The sequence below is a fragment of the Hemitrygon akajei genome, chromosome 20, assembly GCF_048418815.1.
Source record: "Hemitrygon akajei chromosome 20, sHemAka1.3, whole genome shotgun sequence".
Classification (NCBI taxonomy): Eukaryota; Metazoa; Chordata; class Chondrichthyes; order Myliobatiformes; family Dasyatidae; genus Hemitrygon; species Hemitrygon akajei.
The window spans coordinates 21,521,195-21,546,261 of NC_133143.1; the positions used below are offsets into that span (position 1 = coordinate 21,521,195).

General features: G+C 43.2%; 1 protein-coding gene across 4 annotated transcripts in view; it reads left to right on the forward strand.

Annotated features, from left to right (window-relative positions):
• The first annotated feature begins 2,375 nt into the window (after positions 1-2,375).
• LOC140713632 (N-acetyllactosaminide beta-1,6-N-acetylglucosaminyl-transferase-like) overlaps positions 2,376-25,067 on the forward strand; it is a 92,161-nt gene continuing 69,469 nt past the window's right edge. For all 4 annotated transcript variants that reach the window (XM_073023987.1, XM_073023988.1, XM_073023989.1 and 1 more), the window contains exon 1: positions 2,376-3,502. In XM_073023987.1, coding sequence (XP_072880088.1) covers positions 2,533-3,502 — 970 coding nt within the window. In that variant the 5' untranslated portion in view covers positions 2,376-2,532. The remainder of the gene's footprint in view (positions 3,503-25,067) is intronic.

The window sequence follows — 25,067 nt, forward strand, 5'->3', positions numbered from 1 at the left end:
CGTTCAGTCCTGTGATGGTGGGTTTCTTGGGGACCGGGATGATGGTAGAGCACTTGAAGCAATTCACTAGTGGGATTCTTCATGAAGATCCTGACATTGTAAGTCTTAAACTTCAGACTTAGAAGTGGAAGTTAATGTGGGATAGCTGATGTACGCAGACTTTATGCTACCTTAACTGGACACTGTGTTGACATTATTATAGACTCACTGGTGGGCACCTGCCTTAGGCAGCACTGAGTACAAATGCGCTCACTACATATCGAACACCAGTTGAACCACACTTGGAAGTACTGCGCACAGTTCTGGTCTTCCTGCTATAGAATATGGAAAAGTTTTTTAAAAAAAAGTTTACCAGGATGGTGCATGGAATAGAGGGTAGAGCTATAAGGGACGGTTGGCCAAAGTTCAGCTTTTCTTCCTATAGTGCCAGAGGCTGAGAGGAGTCCTGACAGAAGTTACAAAAATTAAGAGAAGCTTAAGCAGGGTAAACAATTTTTTCTCCAGGGTAGAAATGTCGAACACCAGAGGACATAATTTTAAGGTTAGAGGGGGAGGTTTAACAGGGATGTGAGGGGCAAGTATTTTTTTAAACGTAGAGAGCGGGAAGTACCTGGAATAGTATCAGGACACTGAAGCATCGACCCAATCACAGACCAAGTACTGTGCACACTGTGATATTTACTGAGTAGCAAATCCAGAGGGGCAACAAAGTCAGCATCAAAGTTCAGGCAGAGATAAAAAAAATTCCAGAGAAATCAAAAAACCAGAATCAGGAAACAGGCAGAGTCGATATTCAGATGGACAGAGTTCCGATACGAATGCTGGGAAGTCTCAGGAAAACTCACTGGCACAATCTGGTAACAAACAGGTGAAAACAGAGGACTGAAATTCACTGAGCAATAAACAGAGAGGCAGCTGATAGGTGGAACACAATGAGACACAGGTGGCAGCAAAACAGGTAATAATCAGAAACAGGTGAGAGGCAGAGTACTCAGTAATACAGGGGCCGGAGTAGAGCAGGAGCACATGGCAATACAAAACCACAAACTAACGGATAGGGGAAAACACACAAAAAAAATTCAACTGGAGGTACTGACAAATAGTTACCAATAGTGGTAGTGGCATCAGCCAGTTTGGTGGAGTTAAAGAGACTCTAGAGTTTTAGGTAGTCACATGAATATGAAGGGAGTTCAGGGATATAGATGATGCACAGAAGGAGAGCATTGAGTATAAAACGGCACCAAGATGGTTACAACATTGTGGACCCAATAACTTATGCAGGGCTGCACTGCACAGTCCCATGTATGCCCAACAGACTGACAGTCTGTTTCAAACTCTATTACAAGAAGACTTCAAGAATCACTAGATTCTTGAATGATTCCAGAAGACTGGAAAATTGTAAATGCCACCCACTCCTTAAGGAAGGGAAGCAAAATACAAGAAATTGATAGAGTGGACGTGATAATATATCGACCATGATGGAGTAGCGGAGTGGACTCAGTGGGCCAAATGGCCTAATTCTGCTCCTGTGTCAGAAGGACTGATGAGATTAACAAGAGAAGGCGCAAGGATGTACTCAAAGCATCCCTGAAAATAGCCATGTCCTCACCCTTCCTGGTGTTCTCATCAGAGACATCGTTTTCAAGATGTGCTTGAGAATTTTGTGACCTTCAGCAGGACTGTGTAGGTGGTGGGCCACCTTACAAAACCAGCTCCCGCATTATACTCCATCTACAACAGAACGGATGACCCCACCCACAAGAGCCTCATCAGCCACTTTGGAAGCAAGTAATCCTCAATCCTGGGAGACTGCTTGTAAATTCAAAAAATGTCTCCATTTACAGTACGACCACACAACCGACATGCATAAGTAGATAAACAGCAATTACAAAAAACAAGCAATAATAAGAAATAATAAATAATATCCAAAACATGAATTGTCGAGTCCTTGAAAGTGAGTCCATAGGTTGTGGGACAGTTCCGTGTTGAGGTGAGTGAAGTTATATTTAAGATTAGGATACAGGGATGTCTCAGATTTGTGCTCAGTGTCTTTTCTGCTGGGAAAACAAACTGAAGATTCCAAATAACGGTTTCACTTCTGGGGCTGTTCTTAATAAAAACTAAGTTATCAGTTACCAAAATCTGATTTCCAAAATAAGAATCAGCTTACCTCAATTTTCCTTGTGGAAAATCGCAGAACTGGTTTTAATTTCACCACATCGTAGTGTGATCTTGTTCCACGGACCCTCTAAATAATCTCTAAATGGGGGGGGGGGCGGGGCACCACTTTAAAAGAAACCAGGAATGATTGCCAATGCTGCATGTTGTTTCTGGGACCGGAAGTGTTAATTTTCCGAACATTGCGCATCATCTTGCTTCTAGGTGAAGTGCGAACGGGTCGGGGATCAGTGCAAGTGCCGGCTGGCTATTTGATCTCCGCCCCGCCCCGCCCCGCAGCTCGTGTCAATGGGGTTCGCTGCGAGAATCCAGTGCCGCTCGGAGTTACCAGTCTGAAGCTTCGAAGGCTGAGGAATGAGGGTGAACCGCAGGGTCCAAGCCGGTGGCTTGGCTCTGGTAGGGCTGGCTGTAGGCTGCGTCTGGATCTACGAGAATCATTTGGGCCAAAGCGGGAACGGAGTAAGGGTCCCTGTCCGAGTGATCGAGAGCGGAGTTCCTGGCTGGAACCTGGAACCGGTCTGTGATTCTTACTTCCAGGGGGAAAATGTCTTTCTTTGGGAAAGGAGACAGGCTGCACAGTCATCTGATGCGGGAGAAGGGGATCCTGCGGCGAACTACTGTCAGCGCCTGCAGTCGCTGCTCCATTACCACCGGAGCCCGCTAACAGCGGAGGAGACCGACTTTCCCCTCGCCTTTATCATCGCTGTGCACAAGGAATTTGACACGTTCGAGACTCTCTTCAGGACCATCTACCGCCCCCACAACCTCTACTGCATCCATGTCGACGAGAAGTCGCCCGCGGATTTTCAGAGGCGCCTGCACCTTCTGCAAACCTGCTTTGCCAACGTCTTCCTGGCTTCCAGGATGGAGCCCGTCGTCTACGCCGGCATATCCCGCATGGAAGCCGACCTCAGGTGCATGACCGACCTCCTGCAGTTGAAATCGGGCTGGAAGTACGTCATTAACCTGTGCGGTCAGGATTTTCCCTTGAAGACTAACCTGGAGATCATTCGTCACCTTAAAATTTTCAAAGGAAAAAACATTACTCCTGGCGTTTTGCCTCCGGAGCACGCCAAAATGCGCACCAAGTTCGTATTCAAGCAGATCTTGTCTCCCAATAATTCCCACGTAGTCAAAACTAAGGAACTTAAATCTCCCCCTCCTCACAACATAACTATTTATTTTGGATCTGCATATTATGCCCTGACAGTGGAATTCGTAGAATTCATTTTGAAAGACCAGAGGGCCCTGGATTTATTACAATGGTCGAGAGACACCTACAGTCCTGATGAACATTATTGGGTAACCTTAAACAGGATGCCAGGTAGGTTCCATGTCTCCAATTTTCACGACCAGAAAGAGTTAGTTTAGGGTTTTGACCAGCGAGGACAGGTTCCAATCTTAACAGAGATGGTTTCAAAATCTGGTTTAATATCACCAGCATCTGTAATGCAATTTGTTAACTCTGCGGCAGCAGTACAATGCAATACATACCTGATACTAGGGGTGATTGATAAGTTCGCGGCCTAAGGTAGGACTCAATTTTAGAAAACCTAGCACATTTATTTTTCAACATAGTCCCCTCCTACATTTACACACTTAGTCCAGCGGTGGTCAGTATACGGAGCATAAGTTGGTGGTCTAAGGTAGAAGGAGATGAGTTATACAGCTCTCCTTACATGCACATGCAGTTCAACTCTGAGTGATTATGCAGAAAGTTTGAATTGTACCTTAGAATTCTGTTTGAATTCTCCTACTGTAGGCCACGAACTTATCAATCACTCCTGATGAGTAATTAACTTCAGACTTTTTGCATACTGTCGATGCAATGCTCCTCAGACAGGATGAAGAGGTCAATACTCCCCAATGCCATTAGGCTTTACAATTCAACTGCCAGGACTTAAGAACTTTTTTTTAAAGCTATTATTAATGCTTTTTGAGTTAGTGATTTAGATGCATATCATATTATTACTGAGTTAAGTATTGTATGTAATGAGTTTTTGCTACAACAAGTGTATGGGACATTGGAAAAAATGTTGAATTTCCCCATGGGGATGAATAAAGTATCTATCTATCTATCTATCTATCTAAATGTACTAGGTTTTCTAAAATTAACTCCTGCTAATTTAGGCCACGTACTTATCAATCACCCCTCGTAATAGAGAGAAGTAAGCCGAATTGCAGTAAATATATAATAGCTAAAATTAAAGAATGCAAAAACAAGTAGAAATAAAACAATTTGTGAGTTAGTGTCTATTATTTCAATGTCCATTCAGAAATCAGATGGCAGAGGGGAAGAAGCTGCTTCTGAATCACTGAGTGTGTGTCTTCGGGCTTCTGTACCTCCTTCCTGATGGGAGCAATGAGAAGAGGGCATGTTCTGGGTGATGGGGTCCTTAATGATGGGCGCCACCTTTTTGAGGCACTGCTCCTTGATGTCCTGGATGCTACATAGGGTGGTGCCCATGAAGGAGCTGACTAATTCTAAAACTCACTGTAGTTTACTTCAATCCTGTGTAGGAACCCCCCCCCCCCCCCCCAATACTAGACAGCGATGCAGCCTGTTAAAATGTTCTCCATGGTTCTGTCTGTTTAGGTACCGTACCCAATGCGGACGTTGGTGACCATGGTTTTCCTTACAGATCTATCCCTTGTTCTTTGGATGACTTTCATTTCCTTGATGTGTAGCCACCTGGCTAGGTTTTTGATGTACATAAGCCGAGGTCTTCCTCTCGGTTTGCTCCCCTCGATCTTTCCAGAGAGTGTGCATTTTGCTAGTTCATCTTTCCACATGATGTGTCCTAGGAATCTGAGTTGTCTTATTGTTGGTCTGAGTGATCTAACTGCTTGGGCTCTTCTGAGAACTTCTTCATCTGATGTGTGTGTAGCCAGTGATATTTTTAACATTCTCCTGTAGAACCATAACTCAGCTGCTTCTAGTCTCTTTTCCATTGCTGGGGAAATGGTCCAGCATTCACTTCCATTAGTCAGGATAGAATAAATGTAGCACTGCAGTATTCTGTTTTTAGTGTACATGCTCATCTTTCTGTCTGTTAATATGATCTTCATTTTCTGGAAAGCTTCTTTCACCATTGCTATTCTGTATTTGATATCTGTGTCGCACCTGCCATCACTTGTTATCTGGCTGCCAAGATATCTGAATTTGTTGATCTTGTCATACTTTGTCTTCTTGGTGTTGATTGAGAGGCCTCTGCGATTACTTTCTACTGCCACTATAGTGAGTAGTTCTTGAAGTTTTGTTTCTGTGACGGCTGTTAGTACAATGTCATCAGCATATCTGATGTTATTTATATTATGGCCTCCAATTGTGAATCCTTTGATGGATATCTTGTCCTCTCAAATATCTTGACTTCTCAAGATATTTTCACTATACAGGTTGAATAAGTTGGGTGAAAAGACACAACCTTGCCTGACTCCTCTCATGATATTCACACACTCACTCACTTCTCCTATTCTGATGGGTGCTGTCTGGTCCCAGTATAGGTTTCTTAAGAAAAGTATACCTTTCCCATCTGCAAAGAGAGTTTAGGGAGTTAGGTGCAAAGTTGAAGGACAGGACCTCCAGGGTTGCAATCTCAGGATTGCTCCCCATGCCTCGTGCTAGTGAGGCTAGAAATCAGAAGATAATGCAGCTAAATATGTGGCAGGAGGGAGAGCTTCATGTTTCTGGACAATTGGGCTTTGTTCCAGGGAAGGTGGGACCTGTTCTAACAGGATGGTTTGCACCTGAACTGGAGGGGGACTAACATCCTTGTGGGTAGGTTAGCTAGTGCTGCTCCAGGGGTTTAAACTAGATTTTCAGGGGAGAGGGGAACCAGAAGGTTAGAGCAGATAGTGAGGTGGAGGAGGATAAAGGTCATGTGAGGACTGCTTGTATGAATAGAAATCTAAGGTTTGTATGTGATAGAAATGTTCTCAGTTGCCAAACTGAAGAGACTGGGGAAGAGGTGGCTGACTCACAAATAGAGGAAGCTAGGAGGCAGCTTGTGAGGGAGGATAGGTAGGTGATAGAGAAGGGATGCGCTCAGACCGAAGGTCTGAGATGTGTCTATTTTAACGCAAGGAGTGTTGTGAACAAAGCAGATGAGCTTAGAGCATGAATCAGTACTTGGAGATGTGATGTGGTGGCCATTACAGAGACTTGGAAGGCTCAGGGACAGGAATGGTTACTTCAAGTGCTGGGTTTTAGATGTTTCAGAAAGGGCAGGGAGGGAGTCAAAAGAGGTGGGGGGTGTGGCACTGTTGATCAGAGATAGTGTCACGGCTGTAGAAAAGGTTGATGCCATGGAGGAATTATCTACGGAGTCTCTGTGGGTAGAGATTAGGAACAGGAAGAGGTCAATAACTTTACTGGATGTTTTTTTATAGGCCACCCAATAGTAATAGGGATATCAAGGAGCAGATAGGGAAACAGATCCTGGAAAGGTGTAATAAGACCAGAGTTGTCGTGATGGGAGATTTTAATTTCCTAAATATAGATTGGCATCTCCCTAGAGCAAGGGGTTTAGATGGGGTGGAGTTTGTTAGGTGTGTTCAGGAAGGTTTTTTGACACAGTATGTGGATAAGCCTACAAGAGGAAAGGATGTACTTGATTTGGTATTGGGAAATGAACCTGGTAAGGTGTCAGATCTCTCAGTGGGAGAGCATGTTGGAGATGGTGATCATAATTCTATCTCCTTTACTGTAGCATTGTGGAGAGATAGGAACAGAGAGGTTAGAAAAGCATTTCATTGGAGTAAGGGGAAATACAGAACTATCAGGCAGGAAATTGGAAGCTTAAATTGGTAACAGATGTTCTCAGGGAAAAGTACGGAAGAAATGTGGCAAATGTTCAGGGAATATTTGTGTGAAGTTCTGCATAGGTATGTTCCAATGAGACAGAAGTTATTGTAGGGTATAGGAACCATGGTGTACAAAAGCTGTAATAAATCTGGTGAAGAAGAAAAGAAAAGCTTATAAAAGGTTCAGAGAGCTAGGTAATGTTAGAGATCTAGAAGATTATAAGGCTAACAGGAAGGAGCTTAAGAAGGAAATTAGGAGAGCCAGAAGGGGCCATGAGAAGGCCTTGGCAGGCAGGATTAAGAAAAACCCCAAGGCATTCTAAAAGTATGTGAAGAGCTGGAGGATAAAATGTGAAAGAATGGGACCTATTAAGTGTGACAGTGGGAAAGTGTGTATGGAACCAGAGGAAATAACAAAGGTACTTAATGAATACTTTGCTTCAGTATTCACTATGGAAAAGGATCTTGGTGATAATAGTGTTGCCTTGTAGCAGACTGAAAAGCATGAGCATGTAGATATTAAGAAAGAGGATGTGGTGGAGCTTTTGGAAAGCATCAAGTTGGATAAGTCACTGGGTCTGGATGAGATATAACCCAGGCTACTGTGGGAGGTGAGGGAGGAGATTGCTGAGCTTCTGGTGATGATCTTTGCATCATCAATGGGGACAGGAGAGGTTCCTGAGGATTGGAGGGTTGTGAATGTTGTTCCTTTATTCAAGAAAGGGAGTAGAGATAGACCAGGAAATTATAGACCTGTGAGTCTTACCTCAGTGGTTGGTAAGTTGATGGAGAAGATCCTGAGAGGCAGGATTTATGAACATTTGGAGAGGTATAATATGATTAGGAGTAGTCAGCATGGCTTTGTCAAAGGCAGGTCGTGCCTTACGAGCCTGATTGAATTTTGCCTGACTAAACACATTGATGAAGGAAGAGCAGTATATGTAGTGTATATGGATTTCAGCAAGGTATTTGATAAGATACCCCATGCAAGGCTTATTGAGAAAGTAAGGAGGCATGGGATCCAAGGGTCATTGCTTTGTGGATCCAGAACTGGCTTGCCCACAGCAGGGAAAGAGTGGTTGTAGATGGGTCATATTCTGCATGGAGGTCGGTGACCAGTGGTGTGCCTCAGGGATCTGTTCTGGGACCCTTACTCATCATGATTTTTATAAATGACCTGGATGAGGAAGTGGAGGGATGGGTTAGTAAATTTGCTGATGACACAAAGGTTGGGGGTGTTGTGGATAGTGTGGAGGGCTGTCAGAGGTTACAGCGGGACATTGATAGGATGCAAAACTGGGCTGAGAAGTGGTGGAGTTCTTAGTATTAATGGTAAGACTCTTGGCAGTATGGAGGATCAGAGAGATCTTGGGGCCCAAGTCCATAAGACGCTCAAAGCAGCTGTGTAGGTTGACTCTGTGGTTAAGAAGGCATACGGTGTATTGGCCTTCATCAATTGTGAAATTCGATTTAGGAGCTGAGAGGTAATGTTACAGCTATATAGGACCCTGGTCAGACCCCACTTGGAGTATTGTGCTCAGTTCTGGTCGCTTCGGAAGGATGTAGAAGCCGTAGAAAGGGTGCAGAGGAGATTTGCAAGGATGTTGCCTGGATTGGGGAACATGTCTTATGAAAACAGGTCGAGTGAACTTGGCCTTTTCTCCTTGGAGCAACGAAGGATGAGAAGTGACCTGATAGAGGTGTATAAGATGATGAGAAGCATTGATCGTGTGGATAGTCAGAGGCTTTTTCCCAGGGCTGAAATGGTTGCCACAAGAGGACATAGGTTTAACATGCTGGGGAGTAGGTACAGAGGAGATGTCAAGGGTAAGTTTTTTACTCAGAGTGGTGAGTGCATGGAATGGGCTGCTGGCAACGGTGGTGGAAGCAGATACAATAGGTACATGGAGCTTAGAAAAATAGAGGAATATGGGTAAACCTAGTCATTTATATGGTACGGACATGTTCGGCACAACTTTGTGGGTCAAAGGGCCTGTTTTGTGCTGTAGATTTTGTACGTTTCTATGTCAAGATCTTGAAGCATTTCCAGGAGATCATGGTGTTTGACAGTGTCAAAAGCTTTAGTATAGTCGATGTCTTTTTGTACCTGGATGGCTCGTTCACCGATCATCTGAAGCATGAAAATTGCATTTCTGGTTCCAGTGTTTTCCACAAAGCCGCATTGTTCTTTACTGATTTCTGGTTTTATACAGCATCTTGCTCTCATCATGATTACTCAGAGAATAATTTTTGCCACGGGGCTCATCACGCTTATTGTACGATGTACCTCACATTCTGTTGCACCCTCTTTCTTTGGAAGTGTGATGAACACTGATTTACTTAAATCATCAGGTATCTCCTCATGATCATAGATTTCATTTGCTATTTCTGTTGTTTTCTCTATTCCAAAATCTTCTCAGGCCAGTATCATTTCAACAGTGATGTTGTCTGGACCAGTTGTTCTGTTATGTTTTGTTTTATTTATGGCTGTTCGAATATTTGATTTTAGAATGTTATGTCCTTCAAGATTCTTCTTTATGTTCAGTTTTTCTCTCCTCTTTGGTCTTCAAAAAGTTCTTTTATATATTCTGTTCATCTGTTTAGGATTTCCTCCTTGCTCATAATTAAGTTGCCACCTTTTGCTTTGATGCTTCCACTTGCTGAGCAGGGTAATTACCCCGTTAGTTCTTTAATCTTACTGTGCATCATCTTTGATCCGGAGTTATGGGTTTGTAGCATTTCTGTCTCTGAGCATTTCTCGTTTAGCCACCTGTCTTTAGCTTCTCTGCATCCTCGTACTCCTGGGTACAAGGATAAATGACACCCGGCTGTGGAGCATTTGCTTTGGGTAATGAGGTTACCATTAACCACCGCTACCTCCAGGTCACCCTTAGGCAAGGGGTAGCACCTGTTAGTCTCCCTGCTTGGGTTACACTGAAGCCACAGAATGCAGGTGGTGGATGAAGCAGAAGGCAAGTTGAGAGTAACACAATTGATGGTTCCTGCTTCTCAGACGCTGAGCAGAAGACCCTTTTAATAGGACAATGGTCAGGGTCACCTGTCTTGTAAAGACACTGCATCGGAAGCAAGCAAGGGGAAGCTACTTCTTGTATTTCATTCCCAGTACAACCATGGTTAATACATACACAAACGTAAAAGACTACAGCATAAATGGGAGCCTACTACCAAATAGTATGGGCACCTCGCTTGGTAGGGGATATCATGTAGACAGACAGGTGAGCCCGGATTGTCGTACTGCTACTGTCTGCGAGAACAAGCTGGTAAGCTAGAAAACATTAAATTAGAAATGAAGAGACTAGAAGTCAGCATCCTCGGCCTAAGTGAAATATGATGGAAAGGCACTGGAGTATTCCAATCAGATGACTACAGGATGATATACTCTGGAGGAGATAAACATGAAAAGGGTGTTGCAATCATCTTAGACAAAGAAACATCCAAAAGCCTGCTAGGATATTGGCATGTCTCAGACAGAATGATGCTAATCAAACTAAAAGGACAACAAAACAACAACTCTATCGTTCAAGTATATGCACCCACAATGGCAAGCTCAGAGGAAGAAATCGATGCTTTCCACCTCTCCCTAGACAAGGCATTAGAACAATGCAAATCACAAGAAGTCATCATAGTCATGGGCGACTTCAATGCAAAAGTTGGTGAGGGAAGAGAAGACCATATTGTTGGAGACCAGGGATTGGGAGAAAGAAATGAAAGAGGAGAAAAGCTTATATCATGGTGTAAAACAAACAATCAGATAATCACCCACACTTGGTTTAAACAACATCCAAGAAGGATATGGACATGGAGAAGCCCAGATGGGAACAACAAAAATCAAGCCAATTACATAACAATCAATAACAGATTCAAAAATTCGATAACTCAATCCAAAAGCTACCCTGGAGCAGACTGTGGGAGCGACCACATACCAGTCATTTACAAAATGAAAATAAAGATGAGAAAATTAAAGAAACCAAAAAGATCAGAACCACCGGATTATCAACAACTACAAAACAACCCTCATCTGAAAACAGAATACACAATCAAGGTGAAAAACTGTTTTCAATTGCTGCAGGATGAAGGAGGCAAATCTTCCTGGGACATACTGAAGGAATCCATGGTTGAAGCTGCAAAAGAAACCGTCCCACAAAAAGAGCGGAAAAGTAAGAAGAAATGGATAACTGAAGATATAATACAATTGATACAACAAAAACAGACCATCAAACCAAGAGACAGCGAAGAATACAAACAACTCCATGGTACATCTGTAGAAATTTGTGAATGTTTTTAGTGACATACCAAATCTCCTCAAACTCCTAATGAAATATAGCCACTGTCTTGCCTTCTTTATAGCTGCATTGATATGTTGGGTCCAGATTAGGTCCTCAGAAACATTGGCACCCAGGAACTTGAAATTGTTCATTCTCACCACTTCTGATCCCTCAGTGAGGACTAGCATGTTCCCTCATCTTATCCTTTCTAAAGTCCACAATCAGTTCATTGGTCTTACTGATGTTGAGTGCAAGGTTGTTGCTGAGACACCACTCAACCAGCTGGTATATCTCACTCCTGTATGCCCTCTTGTCACCATCTTGATAGTATGTCAATAGTTGTATCATCAGCAAATTTATGGATGGCATTTGAGCTGTACCTAGCCACCCAGTCATGAGTGACTCCATACTCTCCATAAACATGACTGGAGAGTAGAGCAGTGGGCTAAGTGCACATCTCTAAGGTGTGACCATGTTGATTGTTAGTGAGGTAAAGATGTTAATTCCAATCTGTACAGATTGTAGAGCTGATGAGTGCCAAGGTTGGTCTCTTGGTGAGAGGATTGCATTACTTTCTGGTTGCCCCATTATAGGAAGGGCATGGCGGTTTTGGAGAGAGTGCAGAAGAGGTTCACCAGGATGCTGCCTGGATTCGAGGGGACATGCTTTAAGAAAAGGTCAGAAAAATCCAGGGAGATATGATAGAAGTTTATCAGCTCATGACAGGTATATGCAGAGTAGTCAGGAGATGTGTTTTCCCCCCGGAATGAATCCTCAAATACCAGAGGACATGTACTTACGGTGAGAGGGAGTAAATTTAAAGATGCCGAGGCATGTTGATTTTTTTTTAACACGGTGGAGTGTGCCAGGAATGCATTGCCATGTCTGGAAGTGGAGGTAATTACAATACAGGTATTTAAGAGGGTCTGAATGTGCAGAGAATGGAAGGTTATGGATATTGTGTAGATAGAAAGGGAAGTTTAAACACAAGAGATTCAGCAGATGCTGAAAATCCAGAGTAACTCACACAAAATTGCTGGAGGAACTCAGTAGGTCAAGCAGCATCAGTGGAAATAATGAACAGTCAACATTTTGGGCCAGGATCCTCCATCAGGACTGGAAAGGAAGGGGAACGATGCCAGAATAAAAAGGTGAGTGAGGGGAAGTAGGACAGGCTAGAAGGTGATCGGTGAAGCCAGGTGGGTGGGGAAGGGGATGGAGTAAGAAGCTGAAGGTGATAGGTGGGAAAAGCTGAGAAGAAGGAATCTTTTGAAGATGGACTATGGGGGAGGGGGGAGGGAAGGAGGCCACTGGGGAAGGTAAAAGGCAGCTGAGGAGAAGAGATAAGCAGCCAGAGTGGGGAATAGAATAAGGGGGGAAATTACTGGAAGTAAAATTAATGTTCATGCCATTGTTTGGTTAGGCTAGCTCGGCACCAAGTAGTGGGCTAGAGAGCCTGTTTGTGTGCTGGGTTTTATTGCAGGTTCAAATCCACTTGAGCAACATGGATATATAAACCAAGCAACAGAAAGCAAATCGCTGGAGGAACTCACTGTGTCAGGAAGCATCTGTAAAGAGAAATGATGGTGACTCATCATCTGGACCGCAGATGTTGCCTGACCTGCTGAATTCCTCAGGTATCTTGTTCTTTTGCTCCACGTTCCCATATCTGCAGTCTTCCCGGATCTGTGTCTCTTTTATATGTAATGCCCTGCTTTAAGACCATGCATTATTTTATTAATGCGGTTATGCTGTTGCGTATTTTATTTTCTACAGATTTTCTCAAAATGCATTGTTTCTTTAATTACATTATGCAATCATGTTTTTCTTTTTTTGCTGTTTAAAATAAATATTCAGTTGATTAAGTTAGGCTGGTTGGATTAGCCTATAGGATCTGTCTTGTTAACATTATTTTTGAGAGAGTGCAGGAAAAACAGCAGGATAGCCATTTTCTAGAAAGAGAGAATAGAATTGAAGGAGAGAAAGAGAATGGATATGAGCAACAAACATCACAGAAGAACATGGTGAAATTTGGAAAGACAGATACCACTGTGGGAAAATTCTCAGGGAGATTGTGCAGCTAGCTTTTAATTAATTAGCACATGACCTTGCAGAAAGTTTAGTGCCTTTGGACGCTGTGTGAATATTTGTTTCCTGGTATAGGTTCTTCAGTGCAAAACAGTTTCAGTATTGTGAATAAACCAAGTAAAGGAAACTGGATTGATTATGCTACAATGAGCTCCAATGATTCCATGCAGGATATAGACTAACATTTTATATAAGAGTGTAATGCCCTGGTTAAGAATATGTTTTACTGCATTCCTATTGCTAAGCTGTTAGGTATTTATTTCAGCAGCTTTTCTGCAAAGAACAGTGTGTTCTATTAATTATGCTTCACAGACAAGTGTTTTGATTTCTGCTAAAATAAGCTATCTGCTCAGCTTAGGAATGTTGCACCAGCCAGTCAGGTTCTGTAATGTTCTGTTCAGTGGGATGCCATGGAGCATTTGGGAGAGCTGGTTCTGATCAGATTTCTGAGGGACACGGGGCTGGTTTTGGGTCTTTGGTTGACCGATGTTGGAAGAGGATGGAGTTGTGGAGAAGAGCACAAGGGAAGACACTCACAGTATCCCAACTGAAGGGGAGATCCTGGTGCTAAAAGTGCTTTGTGCAGACGAATGGTTGCAAGGAGGAAGTGTCAATACTTCTAGGTTCACCCATTTGTTTGTAACATTCTTTGAGGGAAGTTCAAACTGTGGCTGGTGTCATGGTTTCAGCACCATGAGTAATTAAGGCGATGCACCCAACGAAATGAGCTCCAACATATACGTGCACTGATTTAACTGTAATAAACCCTTTTTTTCTTTTAACTGTTTGTTAAAGTCATCTGTAAATATGCTTCCACTTTAATTTTATGCTGGTATATGGTCTGTTATTTCCTGGCGAATGGTAGCTTTGCAAGGGGGAGTATTGATACAGCATTCACCTCAAATTTCGTTCCCTCAGTGGAACATTCCAACTTTCCTGTTAGACTGAGCCCAAATCATACCGACCCTAGACAAGCGTTGCTTATTGAAGGGGGCCTTCTCACAGTAACCCGTGCAATACTGAGTCATGTGGCTGTTCATCAGAGTTAGCTTCGGAGCCTAGTTTGTTACAAGCCTCTATGAGAGACTTGCATGAGGGGGCCCTTTATTTTGTATTATTTTGTTTGTTATAGTTTAAAATAGTTTGTCATTACAACTTCAATTTAAGTTTATACTGGTGTGAGTCATATTAATGCTTCCTGGCAAACAGTAAATTTGTATGTGTCAGTATTCATACAACTAGCAGTCCCACTTTTTCTTCAAGGTCGCTGTGTTTACCCAAATCCTATTTAACCTAGACCATGTTTATTTATTGGAAAGAGCCTTCTCATCATTATTCCCCCTGCATTATGGAATTATGATGCTGTTAGGCTGAATTCACAGTAATGGCTAGCTGATTACAAGCCTATGGTGAGGGGATTGCATTGTTTGTGATCAGATGCTGTATGATGCTGCACTATGGCTGTATAATGATTGGATAGCCTGTTGATTTGTGTTCAAGCTAGTGTTTTTTTGTGCAATTTAATGTGTGTCATAATAAGTGTGATCTGGATGCTGTAGGTATTAAAGGTTGGTGTGATAAAAAGAGATTATCCACTCACGTTGCCTCTGTACTGAGCAATGTTTCTGTTGATGTTCATATTGACACTTAAAGCCTTGAGTCTGCTGGAAGCTTTGGGCAAAGCTACACTGATAATGTGTTTGACCGAATCAGTTGGCAAATATTTGGTGCTAGACCGGATCTCCAATGATGTGACTGAACTCTCTGCCTGATGTGATAGGAATATTGCTTCCTGGCACAGGATACAATTCCAGATGCTGCTGAGGGTGAAGATTTTCAGTTCAAGTTGTTCTCTTTTCCGAGAACCGAAGGGAAAACTCTGACTGATGTTAAAAATCTACCAAGTCCATCAGCCGTTGATCTAAATTCTAAGCTGGTTTCTACTATCAATTTATTGACCACTGGTCAATAAATGCCACAGCATACCTGCTGAGAGCCAAGGTTATGGTAAACTGAGAATATTCTCTGGAGTCAAGCCCACACCCAGTGGAGAAGAAGAATATGAGGCTTGGGCTAAGCAAATATCTTGGACAATATAAAGAAACAGACTTAACAAGTCCTGCCACTGATATAGTGAGGTTGCTAACAGCAGAAAATCCTTTTGCCACTTAGCTAACTGTACACAGGCTCTGGAAAATGCTTTTGGCACTACCGAAAGTTCAGCTGATCTCATGGTGAACTTCAGACAGACATTCCAAGTTGAAGGGGAGAAGCTCTACATTTGCAGGCTGGACAAACTGCTGCATTGTTTGTGCCACAAAGTGGGTATTCAGCTGTCTGAAATACATCGCTTGAGAGTGGAGCAAGTTACGACAGTGTGCCCTTCACAAGATATGGTGCTGTGCTTATTCAAATAACCCACAAGATGCGTGGTCCTCCATCTTTTACTGAGATACTCAGAGAAGTTAGAGAGAAGGAAGATATGATTGAGGAGTGAAGTGTTTGCAAAAGCCAAGTAATGTCATCAGTGGTAGCCTCTGTTGCTAAAGTGATTCCTGATGCCACAGAAGTGGAGTTTTTGAGAAATAATGTGAAAAACATACAAGCTGAGATGACTCGGTTGATGTCAGCTAATGTTGCAGGTAAATGTAGTGTCCACTGGACAGGAAAATCTCTGGGAAGTAAACCAGCAGTTAATCAAACACAGAGAAGAGGGGAAACTATGGGGGGACCCAGTAAAGAAACGGCTTGACACCCTGGAGCACTCTCAGAGTAACAGAGGACACACCTTTCTGAGAGAGGTCTTGCTCGTCAGTGCCGGGGTGGGGGGGGGTTGAAGATGTTGGGCAGCACCTGAAGCTGGAGTTACCACTGAGTTGAGAAGTCCCTATGCATCGCCTATAATTGTGAGGGGGGAAAAACTGGAAAAATACAAATGTGCGTAGATTATAGCAGGGGTCACCAACCTTTTTTTTTGCACCGCGGACCAGTTTAATATTGGCGGGGGGGGGGTGGTGTTAGTCACGACTGGAATATAGGTGATAGGTCAACTATAAGTCACTTGTAAGTAGCTAATACACTCAATTTTGTTTCTAACCATATAACAATTACAGCATGGAAACAGGTCATCTCTGCCCTTCTGGTCCGTACCGAACACTTACTCTCACCTAGTCCCACTGACCCGCACTCAGCCCATAACCCTCCATTCCTTTCCTGTCCATATACCTATCCTTTTTTTTTAAATGACAAAATCGAATCTGCCTCTACCACTTCTACCGGAAGCTCGTTCCACACAGCTACGATTCTGAGTAAAAAAAGTTCCCCCTGGTGTTACCCCTAAACTTTTGCCCCTTAACTCTCAACTCATGTCCTCTTGTTTGAATCTCCCCTACTCTCAATGGAAAAAGCCTATCCACGTCAACTCTATCTATCCCCCTCATAATTTAAAATACCTCTATCAAGTCCCCCCTCAACCTTCTACGCTCCAAAGAATAAAGACCTAACTTGTTCAATCTTTCCCTCTAACTTAGGTGCTGAAACCCAAGTAACAATCTAGTAAATCTCCTCTGTACTCTCTCTATTTTGTTGACATTCTAAAAGGGTTTATCTAACAAATTTAATATTAAACACACAGCGCATAGTTTCCTCACATGAATATGGTGATAAGTCAGTTATAAGTCAATAGCATCATAAAATTTTAAGTAATGTTTGGACATTAAACACACAGCACATATTTTCCTTGTATAAGCATATAAAATCATTGCAATATCGCTGAATCGGTGGGAGCATGCAACAAGCCAGTCCCATTGAGGGGTGATGGGAGACAGCGGTACTCGAAGGGGGTTCCTTATGTCCAGTCTATTCCGCAACTTAGTTTTCGTGGCTCTCAGCACTTGCTTTTGTCCCACTTGCTCACGTTTTTTCTGCTCAAAAAACTCAACGGGTTTGTCTTTAGGTGCAGGGTGCTTGGACTCAAGGTGCTAAAGCAGTTTTAGATAGATAGATAGATACTTTATTCATCCCCATGGGGAAATTCAACTTTTTTTCCAATGTCCCATACACTTGTTGTAGCAAAACTAATAACATACAATACTTAACTCAGTAAAAAATATGATATGCATCTAAATCACTATCTCAAAAAGCATTAATAATAGCTTTTAAAAAGTTCTTAAGTCCTGGCGGTTGAATTGTAAAGCCTAATGGCATTGGGGAGTATTGACCTCTTCATCCTGTCTGAGGAGCATTGCATCGATAGTAACCTGTCGCTGAAACTGCTTCTCTGTCTCTGGATGGTGCTATGTAGAGGATGTTCAGAGTTTTCCATAATTGACCGTAGCCTACTCAGCGCCCTTCGCTCAGCTACCGATGTTAAACTCTCCAGTACTTTGCCCACGACAGAGCCCGCCTTCCTTACCAGCTTATTAAGACGTGAGGCGTCCCTCTTCTTAATGCTTCCTCCCCAACACGCCACCACAAAGAAGAGGGCGCTCTCCACAACTGACCTATAGAACATCTTCAGCATCTCACTACAGACATTGAATGACGCCAACCTTCTAAGGAAGTACAGTCGACTCTGTGCCTTCCTGCACAAGGCATCTGTGTTGGCAGTCCAGTCTAGCTTCTCGTCTAACTGTACTCCCAGATACTTGTAGGTCTTAACCTGCTCCACACATTCTCCATTAATGATCACTGGCTCCATATGAGGCCTAGATCTCCTAAAGTCCACCACCATCTCCTTGGTCTTGGTGATATTGAGACGCAGGTAGTTTGAGTTGCACCATATCACAAAGTCCTGAATCAGTTTCCTATACTCCTCCTCCTGTCCATTCCTGACACACCGCACTATGGCCGTGTCATCAGCGAACTTCTGCACATGGCAGGACTCATTTGAGGGCTTCATTGCCTCATTAGACAGCCTCCGGGCCCGAACATTGTAGGAAAGGTGGAATGCAGAGAATGAAGAGACATTACAAACACTTAGAGTTACTGACTAAAGCACCTGTGCTTGCCTTTGCAAACCTCCAGTTGTCGTATGTATTGCACACATACGCAAGCCATGCAGGGTTAGGGGGCATTTTAAATCAAAACGAAGGTGAAGGCCTGAGAATTGTAGCGTTCATTAGCCAGAGCTTGTTGTGAAATGAATAAAACTACCCTGCTCACAAATTGGAGTTTCTGGCATTGAAATGGGCAATGGTAGACAAACTCAATGACTATTTATATGTTAGCAAGTTTGAAGTAAGAACCAACAACAACCTATTAACATATATTTTGACTTCAGCAAGATTGGATGCCATAGGTCTTTGTTGGCCGGTTATGATTTCAGCCATAAATATAGACCAGGAAGTCAGGATATTAAAGCGGGTGTGTTATCACAATGCTCTTATGAGATGCTGGTAACTGAGAGTGGGAGGACGTTCCTGCCTAAGGTTTTAAAGCAATGTGCCAGTTTTTCCCAGTTTGCAAATCAGAGCAAGGGCTGTGGCTTGTTAGAGCTGTTGATTACTTAGGCACTTCTAGCTGTGCAATTCCCCAAGCACATTGCAGTCTATGCTGAATATGAAACAGTTGCCTGCCTTAAGCCCTACTGAATTGTCGGTAGCCCAGCAAAATTACTTGTATAGATGAAATCTGGTGAACAGTTTACAAGGGAGATATTTCAAAAGTTGAGAAGACAAAACATCCTGTTATATGCTTACTGATGTGAGGAACAAGTCCTATGCAGAGTTACTTCTCCAAACAGAACATGATGTTCTCAGTTGTTCCCAGACTCTGGTCATCTGGAATTTGACAAGATTTACAGGTTAGTCAGAGACCATTTCTACTGGACAGGAATGAAGCCCGGTTGAAAATTACTGTAAGTTGTGCATTCATTGTTTTCAGAGGAAGACACTGTCTAAAAGAGTTGCTCCCCTGTTACACCTACAAAGCACGGGACCATTTGCTCTAGTGTATATTGAGTTTGTGTCCATAGAGCCCGATTTAAGTAACACTGCAAATGTCTTGATCATCAGTGATCACTATACCAGATATGCTCAGGCCTTTCCCACAAAGGATCAGAAAGCATTCACAGTGCAAAAGTGTTGTGGGAGAGTTATGACCTCCCGAGAAGGATTCACAGTGATCAGGGAAGGGATTTGAGAGCTGTCTCATACATGAGTTACTGAGCATGCTTGGATGTGAGAATTCAAGGACCACACCATATCATCTTCAAGGCAATCGTCAGCCTGAGAGATTCAAATGGGCATTGTTAGACATGCTAGGAACTCTGACGTCAGGAAAAAGAGCAAGTGGAGCCAGCATATTGGACATTTGGTACACCGTTATAACCATACTCAGAATGAAACCACCGACTACTCGCCATACTATTTAATGTTTAGACATGATGAAGCAAGATTACCTGTGGATCTTTACTTTGGAACCTCTAGTGAGGACTTGCCACAGAAAACTCCTCTCAGGTATGTGTCTGATATGCAGAAAGAACTGCAAAAAGCTCATGAACGAAACAAGCAACGGTTTCAGCTAGAAAACAAAACCAAGAAAACAAGGAGGGATATGACCAAATGGTTTCGTTTTCTCAACTGATGCCTGGAGATAGAGTTCTAGTAAAAAATTTAGGACTGCAAGGGAAGCACAAGTTGGTCTACCACTGGATTTCTACACCTTATGTTGTGGAGAGTTAAATGTCAAATTTGACAGATTTTTGGTTGAAACCAGAAAAAGGTTCTGTAAAAGTTCTCTATTGGAACCAACTTTTACCTCTAGGACAGGGAGTACATATTGACCCAGAGTGTGACATGGAACCTACACTTAGTAAAGGAACTCTGCAATGGAGAAGTAGAAAAGAGAAAAAACAAGCTGAAGATAATCCGTGGAAAGACCAGATGATCCATTGAATACTGTGCAGACTCAAAAGAAAGGGAAATTGGGATGTGGTGTGACTTGACCTAATGCAAACTTCCCAAGGAGAGTTGATGAAGAGATGTCAGAACCTTTCAGTCTAGACCTGAGTATAGTGGGGATTATAACCACTGGACAATTGGAAGTGATATTAGATAGTAAAAGGGAGCTGAACTCCAATATAGATAGATAGATAGATACTTTATTCATCCCCATGGGGAAATTCAACTTTTTTTTTCCAATGTCCCATACACTTGTTGTAGCAAAACTAATTACATACAATACTTAACTCAGTAAAAAATATGATATGCATCTAAATCACTATCTCAAAAAGCATTAATAATAGCTTTTAAAAAGTTCTTAAGTCCTGGCGGTAGAATTGTAAAGCCTAATGGCATTGGGGAGTATTGACCTCTTCATCCTGTCTGAGGAGCATTGTATCGATAGTAACCTGTCGCTGAAACTGCTTCTCTGTCTCTGGATGGTGCTATGTAGAGGATGTTCAGAGTTATCCATAATTGACCGTAGCCTACTCAGCGCCCTTCGCTCAGCTACCAATGTTAAACTCTCCAGTACTTTGCCCACGACAGAGCCCGCCTTCCTTACCAGCTTATTAAGACGTGAGGCGTCCCTCTTCTTAATGCTTCCTCCCCAACACGCCACCACAAAGAAGAGGGCGCTCTCCACAACTGACCTATAGAACATCTTCAGCATCTCACTACAGACATTGAATGACGCCAACCTTCTTAGGAAGTACAGTCGACTCTGTGCCTTCCTGCACAAGGCATCTGTGTTGGCAGTCCAGTCTAGCTTCTCGTCTAACTGTACTCCCAGATACTTGTAGGTCTTATCCTGCTCCACACATTCTCCATTAATGATCACTGGCTCCATATGAGGCCTAGATCTCCTAAAGTCCACCACCATCTCCTTGGTCTTGGTGATATTGAGACGCAGGTAGTTTGAGTTGCACCATATCACAAAGTCCTGTATCAGTTTCCTATACTCCTCCTCCTGTCCATTCCTGACACACCCCACTATGGCCGTGTCATCAGCGAACTTCTGCACATGGCAGGACTCCGAGTTATATTGGAAGTCTGATGTGTACAGGGTGAACAGGACCGGAGAGAGTACGGTTCCCTGCGGCGCTCCTGTGCTGCTGACCACCGTGTCAGACCTACAGTCTCCCAACCGCACATACTGAGGTCTATCTGTCAAGTAGTCCACTATCCAATCCACCATGTGAGAGTCTACTCCCATCTCCGTTAGTTTGTGCCTTAAGATCTTGGGCTGGATGGTGTTAAAGGCACTAGAGAAGTCAAGGAATGTAATCCTCACAGCACAACTGCCCCCCTCTAGGTGAGAGAGTGATTTGTGCAGCAAATACGTGATAGCATCCTCCACTCCCACCTTCTCCTTATACGCAAACTGAAGAGGATCCTGGGCGTGCCTGGTTTGTGGCCTCAGATTCTGTATTATCAGCCGCTCCATGGTCTTCATAACGTGCGACGTCAAGGCAACAGGTCTGAAGTCATTCAACTCCTTTGGTTGTGGTTTCTTCGGTACCCGGGACAATACAGGATGTTTTCCACTGTCTGGGTACTCTTCTCTGCTCCAGGCTCATGTTGAAGATGCGCTGTAGTGGTTCTCCCAGCTCAGTCGCACAGGCCCTCAGTAATCGTGGGGAAACTCCATCCGGTCCAGCCGCCTTGCTGGTACAGATCTTCCTCAGTTGACCTTCCACCTGTGCAGCCGTAATCCTGGGCGTGGGCAAGGTCTCCTGTGAGTGGCTATTTTCCTGTGAGGGAAGTAAGCCTGGTGTGGATTTCTGCGGTGAGGATGAGATTGAGCTGTCGAATTGAAGATGAAGCCGAGTTTAATCAAAGGACAGGAGGACCTGAGTTGCAGGAAAGGAATGAATGATGGATAGAATGAGACTTCTCAAAGAAAACATGAAAAGTCACAAGAAAAGATTCAAACTGATGAATAGTGACTGAGAATCAACTATTAAGTGAAGAATAAATTGAAACTATGATAAGGAGATCTCGGAGGGTTAGGAAAACTCCAGAAAGGCTGGTATATGATGCATCTGGAAATCAGAGTGCTGTGTCAATTGCAATGGTGAGATATGTTGCATCCATTTACAAATTGATTGGAGTTCCTGTAATTATTTAATTTGAATGCTATAAGCCATACATCTGAATACTGTCAGAACGTAAGTGTGAACATAGCAGGAATTGTTGCTGAGTATTAGTGTTGTGTTAATAATGAGTTAGAAAAGTTCCTAAGGTTTGCAAAGTCATGAGGTCATGACTATTTTGATGGGGGGGGGGTGAATGTAGTATCCTGGTTTAAGATCATGCATTTTATTTTATTAATATATTTATGCTGTTGCTTATTTTATTTTCTACAGATTTTCTCAAAATGCAAAATACAGATTTTTAATTATTACATAACTGAGTATTTCATTTTTGCTTCCTTAAAATAAAATTTCAGTTGATTAAGTTGGGTTAGCCAATAGGATTTGTCGAGGGTGCGTGGGAAAATAGCAGGGTAGCAATTTTCTAGAGAGAGCGCATGATCAAAGAAGGAGAGAAGGAAAATGAAAAGTGACTGCAAGCATTGCAGAAGGACGTGGTGAAACGCTCAAAGAAATAAATTTGGAAGGACAGATACTGCTGTGGGAAAATCCTCAGGCAAGCAATGGTCTCGGGGAGAATGTGCAGATAACTTTTAGTAGTTAGCACACAACCTTGCAGAAAGTTCAGTGCCTTCTCCTTAGACGTTGTGTGAATATTTGTTTCCTGGAGCAGGTTCATCAGCGCAAACCGTTTCAGTATCATGGGTAAATGAAGTGAAGGAAATAGGATTGATTATGCAACAATGAGCTCCAATGATTACATGCACAATACAGACTAATATTTTATATGTATAAATGAGTAAAATATGGGACCCTTTTCTTTATTATAGTACTATTGTGTTTGGTATAGTTTAAAATAGTTTGTCAGTGCACTTTCAATATAAACTTATAGCAGGGGAATCATGTATTCGAAGGTAGAGCATTCCTGTGAAAACAGCCAAAATGTCGTAAAGTGAAGAAGCAATTACCATAATTTATATGGGAAAAAATTTTGAGTGTTCCCAAACCCAAAAAAATAACCTACCAAATAACACATAAAACCTAAAATAACACGAACATATAGTAAAAGCAGGAATAGTATTGTAACCCCCTAGCTCATTCTCGTCTGGGGGAACAGCCTTCGGCCCCGCCAAACTGGGTAATCTGCTTGTGTGGATGCTGTGTGATGTCCCCTCCTCGCCAAAGAACAAACAGGACACCATATGCGATTAAATGATTATAGTTTATAAAGATGACTATAACTAAGTAATTAACGATACAGTATACATGAAAGAAAAGAAAGAAAAGGCGCCAAACTTATCAAAGTCCAAACCACTTCGTGCACAACCGTTGGAGCTCAATTACTGAAGTCTTCTGGCTACCATTCGATCCCCTCCGAACTCCTCGACTCGCAGCTCAGGACCACCCGAAGTGGTCAACCAAGCACATCTCTCTTCGTCTCCTCTCCTCGGGGTACCTCCTGACCTTAGACCCCTGCTTGGGGTCTGTTCCTCGCCCAGTTTACAGCATCGCGTCCTCTCTCTATCACCCCTCACGCCGATCTCCCCAAAAGCCCGCCAACAATAGCTTACAGACTCGGAAGAAAGAACAACATCAATCCCAATTCTAGTTAAAAGTAAATTTTAACCCAAACAAGCTTCCAGCACTCTCTCGCAACAAAGAAGCATTCCTGCTTTTAACAAAATAAAGAAGCCATTTTGATTAACATACGCAGTAACAAGGGAAAAGAAGAAACCCCCCCTTTACACTCTTCCCCCCACCAAATAAAAGTCATGACCTCATGACTATTAAATAACTCGCCCACTCTTCCTGCCAACACAAACCCTAACCCAGGCACAAACAGTGACATTGCTTCCCAAATAGTAAACCTCACGCACTTATCTGGGAGTTCCCTAACCCTCCGAGACCTCCGTACCCCCTCACCTAAACCCTTCAGGCTCGGACACAACTGGGGATACCTCGGCCCCGCTACCAACTCCCCTCTCAACCTCTCACTCATGCCCCCACTGCAACTCTGAGCCCCCCGCTGCCCACAGCTAACCCTCCCCACTACACCTGACTCGGTGGGAGAAGGGCCAAGGGTTTCTTCCTCAATCGAGGGGAAGTCAGCAAAAGGCAGCATGTACCACACATCCAGCACATCATCCTTCGAATCCGTATTCTTCCTCATTTCTGCGATCGGTAGCTGCTGTTTGATTCTCTCCAAATGGAAACACGTGGCCTGCACTGCTCCTGCAGTCTCTTCAACCTCCTGCAATGGAAAGATCAGCTTCTTCTCTGGCCCCTGCAACTCTCGCCACAGGCTCAGCAGTTCTGACTCACGCATCCTGGCCATCTCAATCTGGGACGCAGTTACTCCAACAGCTTCTTCCACCGCGACCTGAAAAGCAGCAGTTAAAGATTGGTCAGCCTCCAGTTCAGTATTCACTGCACTTATCTCCAGCTTTTACTTCATCATAACTTCTTCCAGATCAACTTTCAGGCTTTGCACTTCATTTGAACTGTCGATGGTCATCTTCAGGTTCCCTTCAAGCATCCGCTTCCCTCTTCCGAGATTTGTCCGCAATTTCTTCACCTCCGCAAACTCCCCTCTCCAGGTTCTCAGTTTGCTGTTGCCCACAGTCCGACAACTTTCTTCGTTCTCTCCAGCTTGTAAGTCCTCCCACTGGTTCCAG